The sequence below is a fragment of the Schistocerca piceifrons genome, chromosome 7, assembly GCF_021461385.2.
Source record: "Schistocerca piceifrons isolate TAMUIC-IGC-003096 chromosome 7, iqSchPice1.1, whole genome shotgun sequence".
NCBI classification, from domain to species: Eukaryota; Metazoa; Arthropoda; class Insecta; order Orthoptera; family Acrididae; genus Schistocerca; species Schistocerca piceifrons.
Window position 1 is genome coordinate 419,392,755 of NC_060144.1, and position 18,511 is coordinate 419,411,265.

The 18,511-nt window shown below is 41.4% G+C and overlaps 1 protein-coding gene across 1 annotated transcript in view; it reads left to right on the top strand.

Annotated features, from left to right (window-relative positions):
* The first annotated feature begins 307 nt into the window (after window positions 1-307).
* The window catches only part of LOC124805753 (myrosinase 1-like), an 86,379-nt gene continuing 68,175 nt past the window's right edge, over window positions 308-18,511 (top strand). The window contains exons 1-4 of the mRNA XM_047266321.1: window positions 308-470; window positions 6,471-6,604; window positions 8,604-8,738; window positions 8,976-9,098. Coding sequence (XP_047122277.1) covers window positions 308-470; window positions 6,471-6,604; window positions 8,604-8,738; window positions 8,976-9,098 — 555 coding nt within the window. The remainder of the gene's footprint in view (window positions 471-6,470; window positions 6,605-8,603; window positions 8,739-8,975; window positions 9,099-18,511) is intronic.

Genomic DNA, 18,511 nt, shown 5'->3' on the forward strand with positions numbered 1-18,511 from the left:
ATAATCGGTGTCATCGATATTACTCTTAAAACAAAGATGAATGTTACATAACAAAACAATATCGGCATTTTTTTTCACAAAGTCTTTGTGCAGTCACCACACCGGCTGTATCGGCGAGCTGTATCGGTGTTGCTCTATCAAGTCCGTAGTGGCGAGTGCTGATGTGTAGATTATCTTCACCAGATACATTTAGAAAGATAACTGGTACACTTGTTGAACATAATGCCTTTTTGGCTTTTAACAGATAATGAAGAGAACGTTTTGAGGCTTTCAGAGAGGTTTTAGTAGAGTCGCCAAGTAGGCAGCCATGGTACGGTACGCTTCGACCGTCTTGTGGGCGCTGGCGGCATCGGCTGCGGCAACGGCCGCTGCTGCTGCCAACAGCGGAGCTGTCAATCAGTTCCCGGATGGCTTCCTGCTGGGAGCTGCCAGCGCCGCCTACCAGATAGAGGGAGCCTGGAACGAGGATGGTGAGTCAAGAGAAGTAGGGAAGCGGGTCAGCTATGCAAGCATTTCACTAAGACGCTCAGGGGTGCAGCTTTTATATTCTATGTTGAATGAAATCTGGCTTCAAACTGAAAAGATATAGCAGTGACAAACCATTCAGTATTAATCCCCCGTTCGGGTCTCCTGGATGAACTTAACATGTAGGTCATCATGGGAAAAGGATTAAAGACCAATTTAAGCATAACATTCTACGTCGAGGAGCAACGAATGGCAGATTTTACGGTGGAAGGGAAGGTAGAGAAACTGAAAACTGAAATGCCTATATCGAAACAAGATGTAGCTGGAGCCAGTGAAATGAAACGGAAGGCTCACAAAAAAGTATAAGGCCAGACGGGTATAGGATAGTATCAACAAGAGCAGAAAATGAGATATTGGGAGTAGGATTAGAGTAAGGAGGTCGGGAAAAGGATGAATTACTATTAACAGTTCAGATATAGCATTATTCTCATCTGAATTAATACAAAAATAGTTCTGGTATATATCCTAATATTAGAAGAAGATGATGACGAGATAGAGAACCTAAAATTCGTGCTGGTGTGGAACATAATAGCAGCGGAACAATACAGGCAGAGTTGAAGGAGATCATCGTCTCAATGATAACAGTGAGATAGAGTAATGCTCCTTGAATTGTGCGACAAACAACAGGGAGAAATTTAAAAAAACTGTGAAAAACAAAAATAAAAAATCACAAAAGGAAGATGTGTCCTTGGAAAATACCTAGAAACTCTGAAAAATGCTAGGTGGGTTATATCGTAATGAGACAGAGATTCCGAGACCAGGTATTGGATTGGAAGGCATGTCTAGAAGTAACCATGCAGATAAGAATTGTCATGAAGAATCAGCATGTAAGGAAGTGGGACATTGAAGTTCTTTCTTTCTGTAGGTAAAGCAGTAATGATTATCACAGTGGGTAAAAATGGTTCAAATGGCTCTGAGCACTATGGGACTCAACTGCTGTGGTCATCAGTCCCGTAGAACTTAGAACTACTTAAACCTAACTAACCTAAGGACATCACAGCATCCATGCCCGAGGCAGGATTTGAACCTGCGACCGTAGCAGTCGCACGGTTCCGGACTGCGCGCCTAGAACCACGAGACCACCGCGGCCGGCTCACAGTGGGTAGTTAAATTGAGAAGCAACATACATCTCTAAAAATGGTGAAGTCTGTCAGATAAATATAGGTAATAGCAAGATAACTGCGGAGAAGCTGTCGGTTACCGAAGAAGTTCATGGAAATATGAGCGCTGGGGTTGTCTCTAAAAGTCATTAAGTTTTTGTGAGGAACGAATTTTTGTTTCTCGTGAACTGGTATAAGGGTTTTTCTAAGTCCTCTTATTTATTGGTCCTTCGAGAATGAAAAGGAGGTACGTGATTCATTTGAACTAGTTTATCGAATTAGTCTATTTAAAAATTCTCAAAAGGAATGGATCTTTAAAAACAACGAACTTTTTCCATCTCTAATTGAAGCTGTAGAATAGTACACAGATGAATGGACGTCCATCGTGGGGCTCAGGGGGCACAGCACAGTTGCGAAACCTGAGGATGGGCTTATGTGAGCCCGAAAACGGTCGTGATAATAAAAGAAATTTACAACTGAAGCGGTATTTTCAACCTCTGGTAGAATGGAAAAGAAATTTGAAAGTCCGGCAGATGAACATCAGTTCGGCCTTACGGAACTTAGATACCAGAGGCGTTTCAGGTGTTCCAGCTGATAATGACACAAGACTTCAGAAAACCTAAGGAGATGCCTAGAAGAAGAATTGCACGATATGAGCCGGCGGTAAATTTTTACAAACATAGGGGTACCCCGACAGGGGAAGGAGGTAAATTTACAATTTGTATAAGAAACACTGGGTATAAAGAGAATGGGAAATCAGGAACGAAGTACTTAGATTAAAACGGCTGTTGCAGTCTCTCCTCGACTGTTAACTCCATATATTGAGAAAGAAGTGAGGGAGGTGAAACAAAAAGTCCATTAGTGTTTTAAAATTCGTGGTTCGTTGATAGCATTGACAGGACTCGCTCAAGAGATGGCTACCCTATGTGAAACTAACGATGATTTATAGGAGCAGATAAATGGAATATAAAGTCCACTGTGCACATCTTCTTTAAGAGTCGACCAAGGTGACAAGAGACCTGTACACTCAGGCACCCTATTTCATTTTCCCAGTAAGTCACCCGACGTCAAGGGCACAGAAAAGTCTGCAGGCCGCTGTGGCCGAGAGGTTCCGGGCGCTTCAGTCTGGAACCGCGCTACCGCTACAGTAGCAAGTACGAATCCAGCCTCGGGCACGGATGTGTGTGATGTCCTTAGGTTAGTTAGGTTTAAGTAGTTCTAAGTTCTAGGGGACCGATGACCTCAGATTTTAAGTCCCATGGTGCCCAGAACCATTTGAACCATTTTGAACAGAAAGGTCTGGACTGTTTAGAACCGTAGATGGAACGTAGCAATACATTTTCCCTCACTTTGGTAGGTCCAACCCATCAATAAATAGCTTCAAATGGACTGCACATATCCAAATAAAGTTGTGGACAAGTTAACTAATCACCCTCGGAAGTAATAAATTATGAATAAAATGACTATTACAGGAAACAAGAATCATAATTAATTCGGTTTATTCCGTTGAGCAATGATCATATTATTCCAATAAACTCTTGGCCTATTTGATAAAAGGGTTTGGATTAGATTCTGATAATATCTTGAAAGAAGCTACTGCCATCGCGAAACTGTATCGTGATTGGCGTGATGTAGAGAAGACTGATAATACTAAACAAGGGAACACATTGAACCCTTGGTTGGAGGTGGAAGTAAGCTGGTCACTGATTCTGAATGCGAGTCATCAAAGTATAGCCTAAAGTTATGAAATTATGTAAAATGACTTTTAACATCCCTGCACATAGGGTCGAGCGCATCAAGGTAAATTGTAGATGGCGGCTGAAGTGACTGGAAAGTCAGTCAGTGGCAGCACATCAACGCCTCTCTCCAACGAATCAGCCGGAAGTCCCTCTAAGTCCCTCAAGTCATTTGTTCCGGCAGTGAACCCTGACAGTCAGTATTGTCAGAGGTGAAGCGATGACATCTCTCTACTAAGAGTATTAAGAAGTCTCTCTCCAAAGAACACGTAAGAAGAAATAACTTTGTATCGAGTGTTCACTAAAAGAAGAACTCGTATTTTCGCGTGTTTCCTCTTTACTCTGGGCTCGGCTATGGATCTTCCAAGACCTGATCAGTGCAAAGGTTTCTTAGGAAACACCTGTGCCGTTTTCCTGCTCTATTTCTTAGGCGGTTAGCGAGTAATGTGCATCGTACCATTTAACACAGAAGAAAGACGTCTCACTCTCTTTGCGACCCTGTTCGTGTCCGGTAAGCTGGGTTGTCAGCGGACAGTCGAGTTTTTCTATCTCTAGTATAATCATATTAGCCATTCCTGGCAGTTTTGATGTTGCGTAAACGTTTGGTTTCTGCGAAGTCAGCGTCCAGTGGCGTCGCAAACTTTTAAAGGGTTACAAAACTGTGTGTTCCTGCTCCATTTTGAAGATAGCATATATGGTATCCGCCAGTTTCCGGAGAAAACACTGCTTTCTACGTTTTATACACTACAGTGCCGTCTTGGATTTCACTAAATGCAGCATTCCTTCCAACAACGTTCCTTCCTCTTCCACTTCTGGGTTGTGGAAGAAATCACGCCTGGGAACTTTACGCCATAGAACATCTTATCAGCGTTTGCCTCTAGTGCTTTGGGTGCCCATAAGCGGCATTACAAACGACTGTCCGGAAACCATTGGGCCATTGACCTGCAGACCTCCCAGCTCTCTCTTCTGAGAAGCTCTCCAAGGGTCACCATGGCTCCGTCACCTTATCCCAATGAGCATTCAACGTCCTCTTCTTCACACACACCACGCAAATTCGAATAAAAGCGTAAATGAAGAATAGATGATATGAGTCATCTACGGACAACCACTACGATTGTATGGGTCTTTACATTACGAGTTTATATAAATTATAGGACTGTTTCCAAGAAAAAGGTAGCGTAATAGAATTTACTCATCATAAAACGGTTTCGTACATTTCACCCCTGTGAATCCCTCAGCGATACTACCGGGCGAGGTGGCGCATTGATTGAGACACAGGACTCGCATTCGGGAAGATGACTATTCAAATCCGCGTTCAGCCATCCAAATTTATAATTCCAGTGTTTTCCGTAAATCGTTCCAGGCAAATGCTTGAATGGTTCCTGTTAAAGAGCACGACAGAATTCCTTTCCCATCCCTGACACAATCCGAGCTTGTGCTCCGTCTCCAGTGATCTCGATGTAGACGGGATGTTAATCCAATCTTCCTTACTTCCTTCCTTCCTTCCTACCTTCCTTCCTTCCTTCCTTCCTTCAGCGATAGCTGGTCCCGCTAAGTGGCATCCAATTCTATAGTCACTGAACGCAAATCTAAATAGGTCAGAGAACTACAATTTTCAAAAATCTTTGAATAGGAGAGGACACTGATCAATGGCAAGGAACGTAAACATTACAGAAACGAACATAGATGTTCGAAAGTGGTTGTAAAATTTTTACACGTTTGCATGAAAAAGAAATAGTAGTGAGACGAATAAAAATTGAGGATAAAATGTCTAATGGCAAGGGAGGTAATTTGTACCAGTTGTGCACGTGGTCAATTAGACAAGTCCTTCGTAATTTTCCAGAGATTTGGCTCCAGATATCTACTCACAGTTCACGTAGTTACTGTAAATTACGGATCGTTCATGTAGGTGGTGCCAGAGAGTATTACAGAGGTATTCCATCGGATTCAGATCAGGCGAATTAGGTGACTGAGACATTAGCGTACGTTCAGTATCAGATTCCTCAAAATCACTGAAGGATGATTCAGGTCTTCTGCAATGGACAAATGCCACACCATCAGCTACATTAAAAAATTAAAGAACAATGGATAAAGTGTTCTAGTTTGAGACTTTATTTTTCAGTAACATTTCTCTACGTATGTATGTATGTATGTATGTATTAACGCTTGAAAACGAACAGAACATGTTCGAAAAGCGTTGCATTAAGTTAGATTAAGCATAAAATAAAATAAAAATGACTGGTAGCAGAAACTTGAAATATATAATTGTGATAACTAGTTCCACTAATCTGAGATGTGTAATTTTCTAGCTGACTCTGAGATTCGCTTGCCCCACTTAATTATACTGATGAGACCAAACGTTAATGTCAGTGGGCGACCCCTGCTGCAGAGGCCCAAAATGTAATTATGTGTGCTGAGCAACGTGCTCCAAAATGTTTTGGTTAGCTTCAGTACTGTACTCTGTCGTGACATCGTCACGGATCGCCGCCTATACTAGTTGAGCTGATAAGTCTCCGTCCTCTACATCGGACGTGCAATACCTGAACACTTACTCCTGGTTTCACAGTCCTCCATGCACTTTCCATAAATACTCGTGGCAGTACCCCCCGAACAACCGAGCGGCTTCACCGTTTCCGATGTCGTTGTTCCCAGGCAACGGTCCATAATAATCCACCCTTTGTCATGTCAGTGCATTTCCCCTTTTGCGCCTGTAGCATACTAGTATACTTCACTTACCGGGTCTTCAGACCCCAACTTCGGTCACCCCATTGGTGGGCTGACCTCATAATGTTTTCGCTCATCAGGAAGTTCTTGTTTACCACATAACGCTACCTCCGCCATACTTTATGGAAGTAATTAATAGCAACCAGCTGTCAGACAATTTAAGATAACTGTTGTTACTATTACCATTGATCTCTCTATGTTTCATTAAAATTCATTTCTCGACATTAAATTTAACTATGTCAAGAACTGTTTGATGTCTGTAACTGTGGCTTGAGACTTCGTGTTTCTGTGCTAGCTGTCGCAGTCAGCCTATATTCTATGGTAAAAGAGATTTATTCCAGCACTGTTGGTCCCACTTTATTAACGGAAATATCTCTCTGTGAAGGTAAAGGCGAAAACATCTGGGATCACATGTTCCACGAGCATCCAGAGTACGCTCACAACGGGGAGAATGGTGACGTAGCCTGCGACTCGTACCATAAGTACGCTGAAGATGTCGAGGCTCTCAAGGGCATCGGGGTAAGTTTGAATGCTCTGCCAAATGGTACAAAATAGATGATATCATTGACACTAGTTCGACAGCTCCTGGTAATGATTTTGAAAGCAACACATCTTATTTTCTTCATCTGGCATCTACCGAACCAATCGTCTCATTTTAATACCTTTTTATTAGGTTCTTTTCCTGTCCGTCTATCCGGTTCAAATATTATAACTGATTTGAGCCTCGTTTCCTGCTGAGTTAGAGACTAGAAATTTTTAACGTAGCTGAGAACTGGATGATTCTACAGTATTAATTCGCTCTCCTGCCGTATTTTTCGGTACGGGTGGGGTTTGGAGGGGAGTTGGTGTGAACGTTGCCCTGCAGGACCAGTGTGTTTTGAGAATAGTATTTTAATGCGTTCTAGGCGTTATGTGGGTGGACAGCCGCGGCTGCGGATATGGAGAGAGACTGTAGGAGGAAGAGATGTGTGCAATGTATGTGCCGTGGTGCCGTGTACATGCGCGCGTGAAGCTGCGGGTGAAGAGCTAATATATATATATATATATATATATATATATATATATATATATATATATATATATATGATCAAAATGTTTCCAGAGACAAGACTGAAAAGAAGAAAATAATTATTTAAATAAAAACAAGTTTTTACTGTAACTCTTTTTGAACTGGACTAAAATGTGTAAAATATATTCTCCTAGCTCCATCAGATTCCTAACCCCAAATAGTTAATCTTGAAAATTTATTGCTGTGAATTTTTAATAGCAATAACAATACGTACGAGATTAATAAGGAAAAACGTGGGACACACGCAGTATTGTACAGCTATGAGGTGAGTATTCATGCATCAAAGATGTATGACATCCACCAAACCTTTTTTGTTGTAAATCGTACAAATTTGTTACAGCTATTACAAAATTTCAAGTACAAATTTTCAGGATTATCTGTAACTGACTTTGGATTCTGTATACGGCTAAAGGAAACTATTTTATACTCCTTAGTGTGATTTAAGAATGTGTTATACTAAATATTTTATTTTTACGTTAATAATTTTATTTTTCTGGAGTGAACCTGAGAACAGGTTTCGGTTTGTGGAACTTTGCAGCATGATGCTAGATACATTTGAAATACGTGATAAATGTTCAGTGAAATTCATGCTAATAATTAAATTCTCTAGAGAATTCCTAAACAATTGAGAGGAATTATCTGTCTCTTAAAATTATATGCTCATGTATTACGTCTTTTGAGAGAATGTAAGTCTCCTCTATAAAAATCTGTTCGATACAACTCACAGAATCTTACGTAAATTACCTCTGTCTGCTCGTCCACGACATCCATGCGTTCACGGTTGACGCAGAATTCCTTGAATTCACGGAGACACTCGACACAGAACCGCACTATCGTTCAGTGAGCAAAAGATGCCGATGCCGACCGCCTGCCGTCTAATCTTCTCCGCTATGGCGTCAGACAGATGTGCTAAGAAAGGTCAGGGCATCAACACACCACTCTTCTGGTCGTTGTTTACTTTCCGGCCCATCCAACAACTCTTATTCACTTTCCCTAAGACTAGCAACGCCATCAACTAGACGTATCATTGATATCCTTTCACCTAGAGTTCAAATACCACGAGCTGTTTGGTGAACGCAGCTTATGTTGTCTCTTCTCTATATTATGCTTCTCAGCTTTATCGCCTGTTGTCACGGTCTGCGCGGCTCCCCCCGTCGGAGGTTTGAATCTTCCCTCGGGCGTGGGTGTGGATGTTGTCCTTAGTGTAAGTTAGTTTAAGTTAGATTAAGTAGTCGGTAAGCTTAGGGATCGATGATCTCCGCAGTTTGGTCCCATAAGACTTTATTACAAATTTCCAAATTTCAGCTTTATTGAAAGACATTTTGTTGTGTACCACCGAAAAGTGCTGAACACTGTATTACTAAGATTTGAATGCTTACAAATGTGTATAGGAGATGTTATTTGTGTTTAAGAATGTTGCATAGCTGCCTAATTCTGCCTGTGTTATAGGCCACAGCTTACCGTTTCTCCGTCTCGTGGTCGCGTGTTCTGCCGACTGGGGACCTGGACGTGATCAACCAAGCGGGCATCGACTACTACAATAACCTCGTCAACCTACTACTGGAGAACGGTATAGAGCCAATGGTAAGTCGATTCATTTATTTGTCTCACAGCAGAGATACAATGTCTATCTATTTCTCTATACAGTAGCACAATCAAACATCGGCTCATAACTAATAGCAACAAGTTACTCACGTTACTTTTGATATGCATATACAGTATAGACTGCAGCGCAGGGAATTTTTAACCATTACTATTAACCTCCTCCTAATAGACATTTGTTTAATGCTGTTGTAACCTGACAAGTCTTGTTTTCTGTAGGTGACGATGTACCACTGGGACCTGCCGCAACCCCTGCAGTACATTGGGGGTTGGCCTAACCCACTGATGGTGGAGTACTTTGTTGAATATGCTCGTCTGCTCTTTGATACTTTTGGCGATAGGGTGAGTACAGTGCAGAAGATGTTTCTACTTATTGGGTAATCACTGAAATCGTTCTTGCCACAATAAGTCAAGTTACGCTTGTTTAAATGATATGCAGACGAATTGAAAAGAGAACTGAGGATCCATTGATGAGTTTGGCTTTAAAAGAGGTAATGATGCAGAGACGCAACTAGGTCATTCCGCTTGATAATGGCAGGAAGATAAGAATAACAAAGACACCAATAGGATTTATCGATCTAGAAGAAGCGTTCAAAAATGCAGAATAGACAACGACGTCCAAAATTAGAAAAATAGGAGTAAGCTGCAGGAAAATAGCGGTAGCGTACAAACGGAAGAAGAATGCTCCTACCGGCGCACAAAAAACGCGAATATGTTCCTCTGTAAAAGGCTTTCAGAATAAAGTTGGGAACCATCTGCCTCAACCCTCATTCCTCATTCCTCGCCAAAACTTTGCCATGCGAACATACGCAGGCTTTAACATAAAGAGAAAATCGATAAACTTCTTTATACAGGAAACACACTTACGTTAAATACATTCTTACTAGCAGATAGTGTATCACAATCATAAATAAGGATTGTAAAAATGAGTTAATATTTTCATCAAATTAATGACGAATCAGTATACTAGGTAGTAATTTGTCTAGGAATACTAAAATTAATTCGCGAATTCGATCTATACGTTGACTATCAAAATTTTGGCGAGGAAGGCAGAATCAGGACTGAGACAGCTAGTGCCCCACATTTTTGTCACATTATTTTAAAGGGGGACATATTTACATTTTCTGTACTCCAACAGGACCATTCTTCCGATGGTTTCCTATTCCTCCCTGCTACAGCAGGGTGTGCTGCTTATACAAAACGAATTCTGTAGATTAGTAAAGTTTCGACAGTTTTTTGTATAGTTTGATACATTTATGTACCTTGACTCATATAAACAGCTAATAAATACACATAATATACGTTTAACATAAAATCTTATGTTTACATTTTCTTCGGAATACTTTCCTCCTCTATCCCAATTCGTCCAAAACACCCTGCTTATAATTTGTGTCTCACAAGAGTACAAGTATTATTAGAAATATTTTCCTGAATTTTTCTGCATTACAGTCTTCCCAGTTTCACATAATTTGTGACAGTCATTTTAAGTTCCTTCCAGGCATGTGAAGGCTATTTTAGCCCATTTTTATCACTGGAGCACCACTTAGGGGACATTTGTACAGGTCTGAAGTGTCCACTATTACAGGGATCGTACACCATAAAGTTTTCTTGGTGAAAAAATGCGGACCAAAAACTGTTTGGTGACCTCAGAACCCTTGCGACGACCTTAGACTCCTAGCCATGTGTTCAATATGCCAGTTAAAAATCTATTTACGCCTCCGACTAAATAGTACGTGCATATTTTACTAGCGTAAGAACGTTAATTTCGAACCTCTGGTTCTCGCTAACGATAACGGTTCCCAATAACACTATCTCAAGGTAATATTGCAAAAATTCGACGATTTGCCAAGAACAAAAGTTATTAAAGTGGCCATCCCCACAATTAGTATTTTTGGCAACCAAAAATCAAGGTTTTTGAATACATCTTGATAACGGATTCAGATTTCGAAAACGGGAAAATTGCATTCCTACATGTCTAAAGAACGTACAGTTAAAATTTGAAACCATTTGCTACGGTTAGTTAATTAGATAATAGCGGCTCACGGTGTAAAAAAGACTAAAAACCGCTGTTTGCCGTTTTCTGAGTAAGTACCGTAACTTTGGAGCTCTGTATCTCGATAATGGGTAGTCAAGTCGAAAAAAGTTGCGGCGTTCCCCGATAATGTCATTTTAAGAACAGATGGTAAAATTTTCTACGATCTGCAGTAAATATAAATTATCCCCACAGTTGGTACTTTTCGTATGCAAGGATCATGATTTTCGCAGTTTTCTCAGAAAACGCCCAAGAACAAATGTACTTTTAAAAGCTGAATAAGTCCACATTAGACCACACCTAATGTAAAAGAACCAACATTTTTGCTGAATTTACCTGAGTTGGAGGAAGTGTGCAATGTTTAAATTTTGACACTGTATTGTAGGATAGCTGCACTTCCATCTTTCGTGTGTCATTTGAAGTACTTCATGTGTTACCCAAGATTTCGCGTAGTTTACTATCTTGTACTTACGTTTGCCCAACTTCAGAGATTGCACTCTTTAGAGATGTCCATTCTTCTTCAACTGAACTGCCTCCTGCGGTGTTTATTATTAGTGTATTATAGGCTTCAAACGTATGTCATCCTTACTCAGTGTTTCAGTGACGTCCGTTCTTCCAATAGATACGCAAATGGTCACTAGGTCACGGGATATCCAAAACACTTAGCCCCTTACCTCTGTGATCAACAGAACCCAAGGTACAAGAAACTCTTACATCGGAAAGGCAATGACGGAAATAGAAGATAAGTTTAAGAGTGAGATTATCATTCAAGGGGAATTGATATGAACAATAAAATTCTTTGAGGACGTTGGCAGCTGCAGTGAAAGTGAATAACACCTGCGGAGCCTGTTGGATGGAACGGTCAATCTGATGAGCGCAGAACAGGCACTGAGTGTAAACCGAAGAAAGACGAACTTAACGACGGGTAGCAGGTATGTGATTAGTGAGAAACTTACCGTCTAAGTTGAGGGCCACGCAGAAAAAGATGTGAGAGACTTCCGCTACCTTGGAAGCAAAATAATGTATGTCAAAGGAAGCAAGGAGGACATAGAACGGAAATGAGTACAAGCGAAGAGGACGTTCCTGGCCAAAAGAAGTCTATTACTATGAAACATATGTCTTAATGTGACGAATAAAATTCAGAGAAGACATATTTGAAGCCCATACATGTATGGAAGTGAAACATGCAATGTGGGACAACCGAAACGGAAGGAAGCGTAGTGTCTGAGATGTGGTGTTATAGAAGTATTTTGAAAATCACGCGGATTGACAAGATAAGGAATGGGGAGGATCTCTGGAGACTCTGGAGAAAGGAACATAAGGAGATCATTGACTAGAAGAAGGGATAGCGTAATATCGCATGTGCTAAGATGTGATACTAAAGAAAGTTGAAAACGGAAAAAGTGAAGCGAACTCCAGACATTAGAATTCATCCAACAAATTCATCCAACGAACAACTGATGACGTAGGGTGCAACTGCTTCGTCAGGTGAAGAGGTCAGCAGAAGAGAAATCGTGAAGGATCACACCAAACCACTTAGAAGACTAACGAGTAAGGAAAAAAATCACATCACCAGCCCCCCACACCCCCTTTTACAGACATTAAATGTTCTCTTACCACGTACCCGTCCTCTTCTCCGAAGGCTGTTTTGACTTTTCTGGGCCGGCCGGTGAGACCGAGCGGGTCTAGGCGCTTCAGACTGGAACTGCGCGATTGCTACGGTAGCAGGTTCGAATCCTGCCTCGGGCATGGATGTGTATGATATCCTTAGGTTAGTTAGGTTTAAGTAGTTCTAAGTTCTAGGGGACTGATGACCTCAGACGTTAAGTCCCATTGTGCTCAGAGCCATGTGAACCATTTGACTTTTCTGTACGGTGAATCAGTCCAGCGGTCGACTATTTCTTTTTCGAGTCCTTCACATTTTCCTTCAGCCATTTAGCCTTGTCATCCTTGGACTTACTACATTTTTGTTCCCAAGAGATTTATATTGGTGTAATTCTGTCTTTCCACGAACGTTCCTACACTTCCTCCTTTCACGTATCGTTTGAAGTATTTCGCTGCTACCCAAGGTTTCTCCGTTTTGTTCCTTTTTTTAAGAAAAAACTTATGGGGGCTTTGGCATTAATCTTTCAGCTCGTTCAACAAAACCGTGGCTTTGGATGTGCATCGGTTTTCCGTGAACCAGTTTACACTCAGACCAAAATACAGCCAGCTCGTTTATGACTGAATTAACAAGTTCTCTGCCGTTGTCAGAGCGTAACATATAAGGAGCACCAAATGTGAAAAATATATCTGCTAAATGATCTGCCACTTCCCCTGCCCTCTTGCTCTGCAGTGCACTTAACAAAACAGATTTTGTCAAGTGGTCCTAATACACCATTATATACTTAAATCCACGATCTTCTTGAGTTTGCATGTCGATCAGATCAACTTGGCAACGACTGTTCATTTCTGAATGAAGAATAGGTTTCGAAACATGCCCCCTTTTCTTAAGGCTTCTTTTGCGCCGACAAGTTTCACACATAGACAGACAAATGTTTATCATCTCCACTATTATGTTTGCATGTTTTCTTGAAGTTTCATCCTTTAATCTGTCTTGACCTCCATGACCAACAGCCTGATGAGCTGCTTCAATAACGTCGAAAATGTCTTCGACACATAAGTAGTACTTCACAGGCTCTTTTCTTAATTTCCTGGTCCCACAAATGTTAATAACCTTGAATCAATTTAATCTTCTGTACTGCTTCTGTGTCTTTTTCTCAGCTGACTGTGCTTCTTCAGTTTCGTCCACTAATTTATCGTAAGATTCTTCTGTCATAACATTGTAGTGGTTTTCTCTTTTGTTGTGTTCTTCAATCTGTAACATCCTTCTCACAAATTCTTCTTTCCATCGCCTTTCTTGATTTAGGTCTGCCATGATAAATACGCACAAGCTTATCTGCACGTGCTTAACCCCTCGACCCTGTTGTTCGTTGTGGCGAAAAGCGCCCAGTATCGGGCTATTGTCGGCCGCTGCCGCGCTGCCCATGCGGGGAGTCTTGGCCCCTAGAACTGTTGCCGCGCGTGTAATTCTTTCCGCGCCTCTAGCGCTTATTGTAGCGGCGCGTATTTGACACGCAATGTGCGATTGTTGTGGGGACAAGTGATTATCTAACAACTGAATACCTAACAGTTCGAAGGTTTTCACAGTAGTAACGCTGCTGCAGAATAAAAACTGTTGTTGTTGTGGTCTTCAGTCCTGAGACTGGTTTGATGCAGCTCTCCATGCTACTCTATCCTGTGCAAGCTTCTTCATCTCCCAGTACCTACTGCAACCTACATCCTTCTGAATCTGCTTAGTGTATTCATCTCTTGGTCTCCCTCTACGATTTTTACCCTCCATGCTGCCCTCCAATGCTAAATTTGTGAGCCCTTTATGCCTCAAAACATGTCCTACCAACCGATCCCTTCTTCTAGTCAAACTGTGCCACAAACTTCTCTTCACCCCAATCCTATTCAATACCTCCTCATTGGTTACGTGATCTACCCACCTTATCTTCAGCATTCTTCTGTAGCACCACATTTCGAAAGCTTCTATTCTCTTCTTGTCCAAACTAGTTATCGTCCATCTTTCACTTCCATACATGGCTACACTCCATACAAATACTTTTAGAAACGACTTCCTGGCACTTAAATCTATACTCGATGTTAAGAAATTTCTCTTCTTCAGAAACGATTTCCTTGCCATTGCCAGTCTACATTTTATATCCTCTCTACTTCGACCATCATCAGTTATTTTACTCCCTAAATAGCAAAACTCCTTTACTACTTTAAGTGTCTCATTTCCTAATCTAATTCCCTCAGCATCACCCGATTTAATTTGACTACATTCCATTATCCTTGTTTTGCTTTTGTTGATGTTCATCTTATATCCTCCTTTCAAGACACTGTCCATTCCGTTCAGCTGCTGTTCCAAGTCCTTTGCTGTCTCTGACAGAATTACAATGTCATCGGCGAACCTCAAAGTTTTTACTTCTTCTCCATGAATTTTAATACCTACTCCGAATTTTTCTTTTGTTTCCTTTACTGCTTGCTCAATATACAGATTGAATAACATCGGGGAGAGGCTACAATCCTGTATCACTCCTTTCCCAACCACTGCTTCCCTTTCATGCCCCTCGACTCTTATAACTGCCATCTGATTTCTGTACAAATTGTAAATAGCCTTTCGCTCCCTGTATTTTATACCTGCCACCTTCAGAATTTGAAAGAGAGTATTCCAGTTAACATTGTCAAAAGCTTTCTCTAAGTCTACAAATGCTAGAAACGTAGGTTTGCCTTTTCTTAATCTTTCTTCTAAGATAAGTCGTAAGGTTAGTATTGCCTCACGTGTTCCAACATTTCTACGGAATCCAAACTGATCTTCCCCGAGGTCCGTTTCTACCAGCTTTTCCATTCGTCTGTAAAGAATTCGCGTTAGTATTTTGCAGCTGTGACTTATTAAACTGATAGTTCGGTAATTTTCACATCTGTCAACACCTGCTTTCTTTGGGATTGGAATTATTATATTCTTCTTGAAGTCTGAGGGTATTTCATCTGTCTCATACATCTTGCTCACCAGATGGTAGAGTTTTGTCATGACTGGCTCTCCCAAGGCCGTCAGTAGTTCTAATGGAATGTTGTCTACACCCGGGGCCTTGTTTCGACTCAGGTCTTTCAGTGCTCTGTCAAACTCTTCACACAGTATCTTATCTCCCATTTCGTCTTCATCTACATCCTCTTCCATTTCCATAAAATTGTCCTCAAGTACATCGCCCTTGTATAAATCCTCTATATACTCCTTCCACCGTTCTGCCTTCCCTTCTTTGCTTAGTACTGGGTTGCCATCTGAGCTCTTGATATTCATACAAGTGGTTCTCTTCTCTCCAAAGGTCTCTTTAATTTTCCTGTAGGCAGTATCTATCTTACCCCTAGTGAGACAAGCCTCTACATCGTTACATTTGTCCTCTAGCCATCCCTGCTTAGCCATTTTGCACTTCCTGTCGATCTCATTTTTGGGATGTTTGTATTCCTTTTTGCCTGCTTCATTTGCTGCATTTTTATATTTTCTCCTTTCATCAATTAAATTCAATATTTCTTCTGTTACCCAAGGATTTCTATTAGCCCTCGCCTTTTTACCTACTTGATCGTCTGCTGCCTCCACTACTTCATCTCTCAGAGCTACCCATTCTTCTTCTACTGTATTTCTTTCCCCCATTCCTGACAATTGTTCCCTTATGCTCTCCCTGAAACTCTGTACAACCTCTGGTTCTTTCAGATTATCCAGGTCCCATCTCCTTAGATTCCCACCTTTTTGCAGTTTCTTCAGTTTCAATCTGCAGTTCATAACCAATAGATTGTGGTCAGAATCCACATCTGCCGCTGGAAACGTCTTACAATTTAAAACCTGGTTCCTAAATCTCTGTCTTACCATTATATAATCTATCTGATACCTACTAGTATCTCCAGGATTCTTCCAGGTGTACAACCTTCTTTTATGATTCTTGAACCAAGTGTTAGCTATGAGTAAGTTATGCTCTGTGCAAAATTCTACAAGGCGGCTTCCTCTTTCATTTCTTAGCCCCAATCCATATTCACCTACTATGTTTCCTTCTCTCCCTTTTCCTACTGACGAATTCCAGTCACCCATGACTATTAAATTTTCGTCACCCTTCACTATCATCATACATTTCTTCGTCATCTGCAGAGCTAGTTGGCATATAAACTTGTACTACTGTAGTAGGCATGGGCTTTGTGTCTATCTTGGCCACAATAATGCGTTCACTATGCTGTTTGTAGTAGCTAACCCGCACTCCTAATTTTTTATTCATTATTAAACCTACTCCTGCATTACCCCTATTTGATTTTGTATTTATAAACCTGTAATCACCTGACCATAAGTCTTGTTCCTCCTGCTAGCGAACCTCACTAATTCCCACTATATCTAACTTTAACCTATCCATTTTCTTTTTAAATTTTCTAACCAACCTGCCCGATTAAGGGATCTGACATTCCACGCTCCGATCTGTAGAACGCCAGTTTTCTTTCTCCTGATAACGACGTCCTCTTGAGTAGTCCCCGCCCGGAGATCCGAATGGGGAACTATTTTACCTCCGGAATATTTTACCCAAGAGGAGGCCATCATCATTTAATCATACAGTAAAGCTGCATGTCCTCGGGAAAAATTACGGCTGTAGTTTCCCCTTGCCGTTCGCAGTACCAGCACAGCAAGGCCGTTTTGGTTAATGTTACAAGGCCAGATAAGTCAATCATACAGACTGTTGCCCCTGCAACTACTGAAAAGGCTGCTGCCCCTCTTCAGGAACCACATGTTTGTCTGGCCTCTCAACAGATACCCCTCCGTTGTGGTTGCACCTACGATACGGCCATCTGTATCGTTGAGGCACGCAAGCCTCCCCACCAACGGCAAGGTCCATGGTTCATGGGGGGAATAAAAATTAATCATTATTAATTTTTAAATAGTGAGGAAGTGTTTTAGTGGCAGATCTAAAAGAAACACAGTTTCTTGAAGAATATTTATTAGAAATGACTCTTTGTATGGTATATCTCAAAGCATGGTATTGCACACAATCCAATATCGCACTCTTCACAATACACACACATTTCTCTTCTTATGCTTTTCCCACTGTCATCCAAACAACACGGTCGAGGGGTTAAGTACGTGCAGATCAGCTTTAGTGGAACGCATTCTTGCTAGATGATACTGATAGCCATAGTTACAACTAGAATTTACTGCTGGTCAAAAGCGAAAGACAGTTAAAACTAGTTTTAACTTAGCAAAACGCGTTTTGACGAAGTGACTCAGTAAAAACTAGTTTTAACTAGTAAGAACGCCTTCTAACTAAAAACGGGTTTTGACTGTAACATATATACAAAAAGGGACAATTTCACTGTCTCGGTAATGGTTATTTTTATTCATTATGTAAGCTGAGCCGGCCGCGGTGGTCTAGCGGTTCTAGGCGCTCATTCCGGAACCGCGCGACTGCTACGGTAGCAGGTTCGAATCCTGCCTCGGGCATGGATGTGTGTGATGTCCTTAGGTTAGCTAGGTTTAAGTAGTTCTAAGTTCTAGGGGACTGATGACCACATATGTTAAGTCCCATAGTGCTCAGAGCCATTTGAACCATTTGTAAGCTGACCGGCTAGCGGGAACAGCATTGTTTGTATCACTAGAACACTAGAAGAGCTTGGCAAGTGCAGATTCAGGAATAGGTCTATCAATAGCTACGGGACTCTTTAATGGCAAAGCCTTATTTGCGCCCTGCTGCCATAAGTTGGTTACTTCCATTGTTTGGTTGTTGTACTGCTGTTCGTTCGTCGCTCTTCTGTTGTTCCTCATGCACCAATGTTCGCTTCTGCACATCACCCGAGGCCCCGGTGTCGGATGAGGTGATGGTGTCATTGCTGGGATAATCACTGAGAACTTCAATGACCTCCGCGACCGCTAAGTGTAGCGGCTGTTGATCTGGCATCGAATGGCAACGGGGCCCGGTAGCCGCATTCCCCATAGGGCCAGCTGTCCAAGTTTTGAATAACTTCACGTGGCTCCTATGCTAACTATTCCACCCTATAAGTGTGTCATAACAAAGAGAATTAAGGTCTTCCTCACACACATACCACCAACACAAGTGACTGAGTGGCACCAGATACGCAATCGAAGTAAACAATGCTCCGCGACTACACG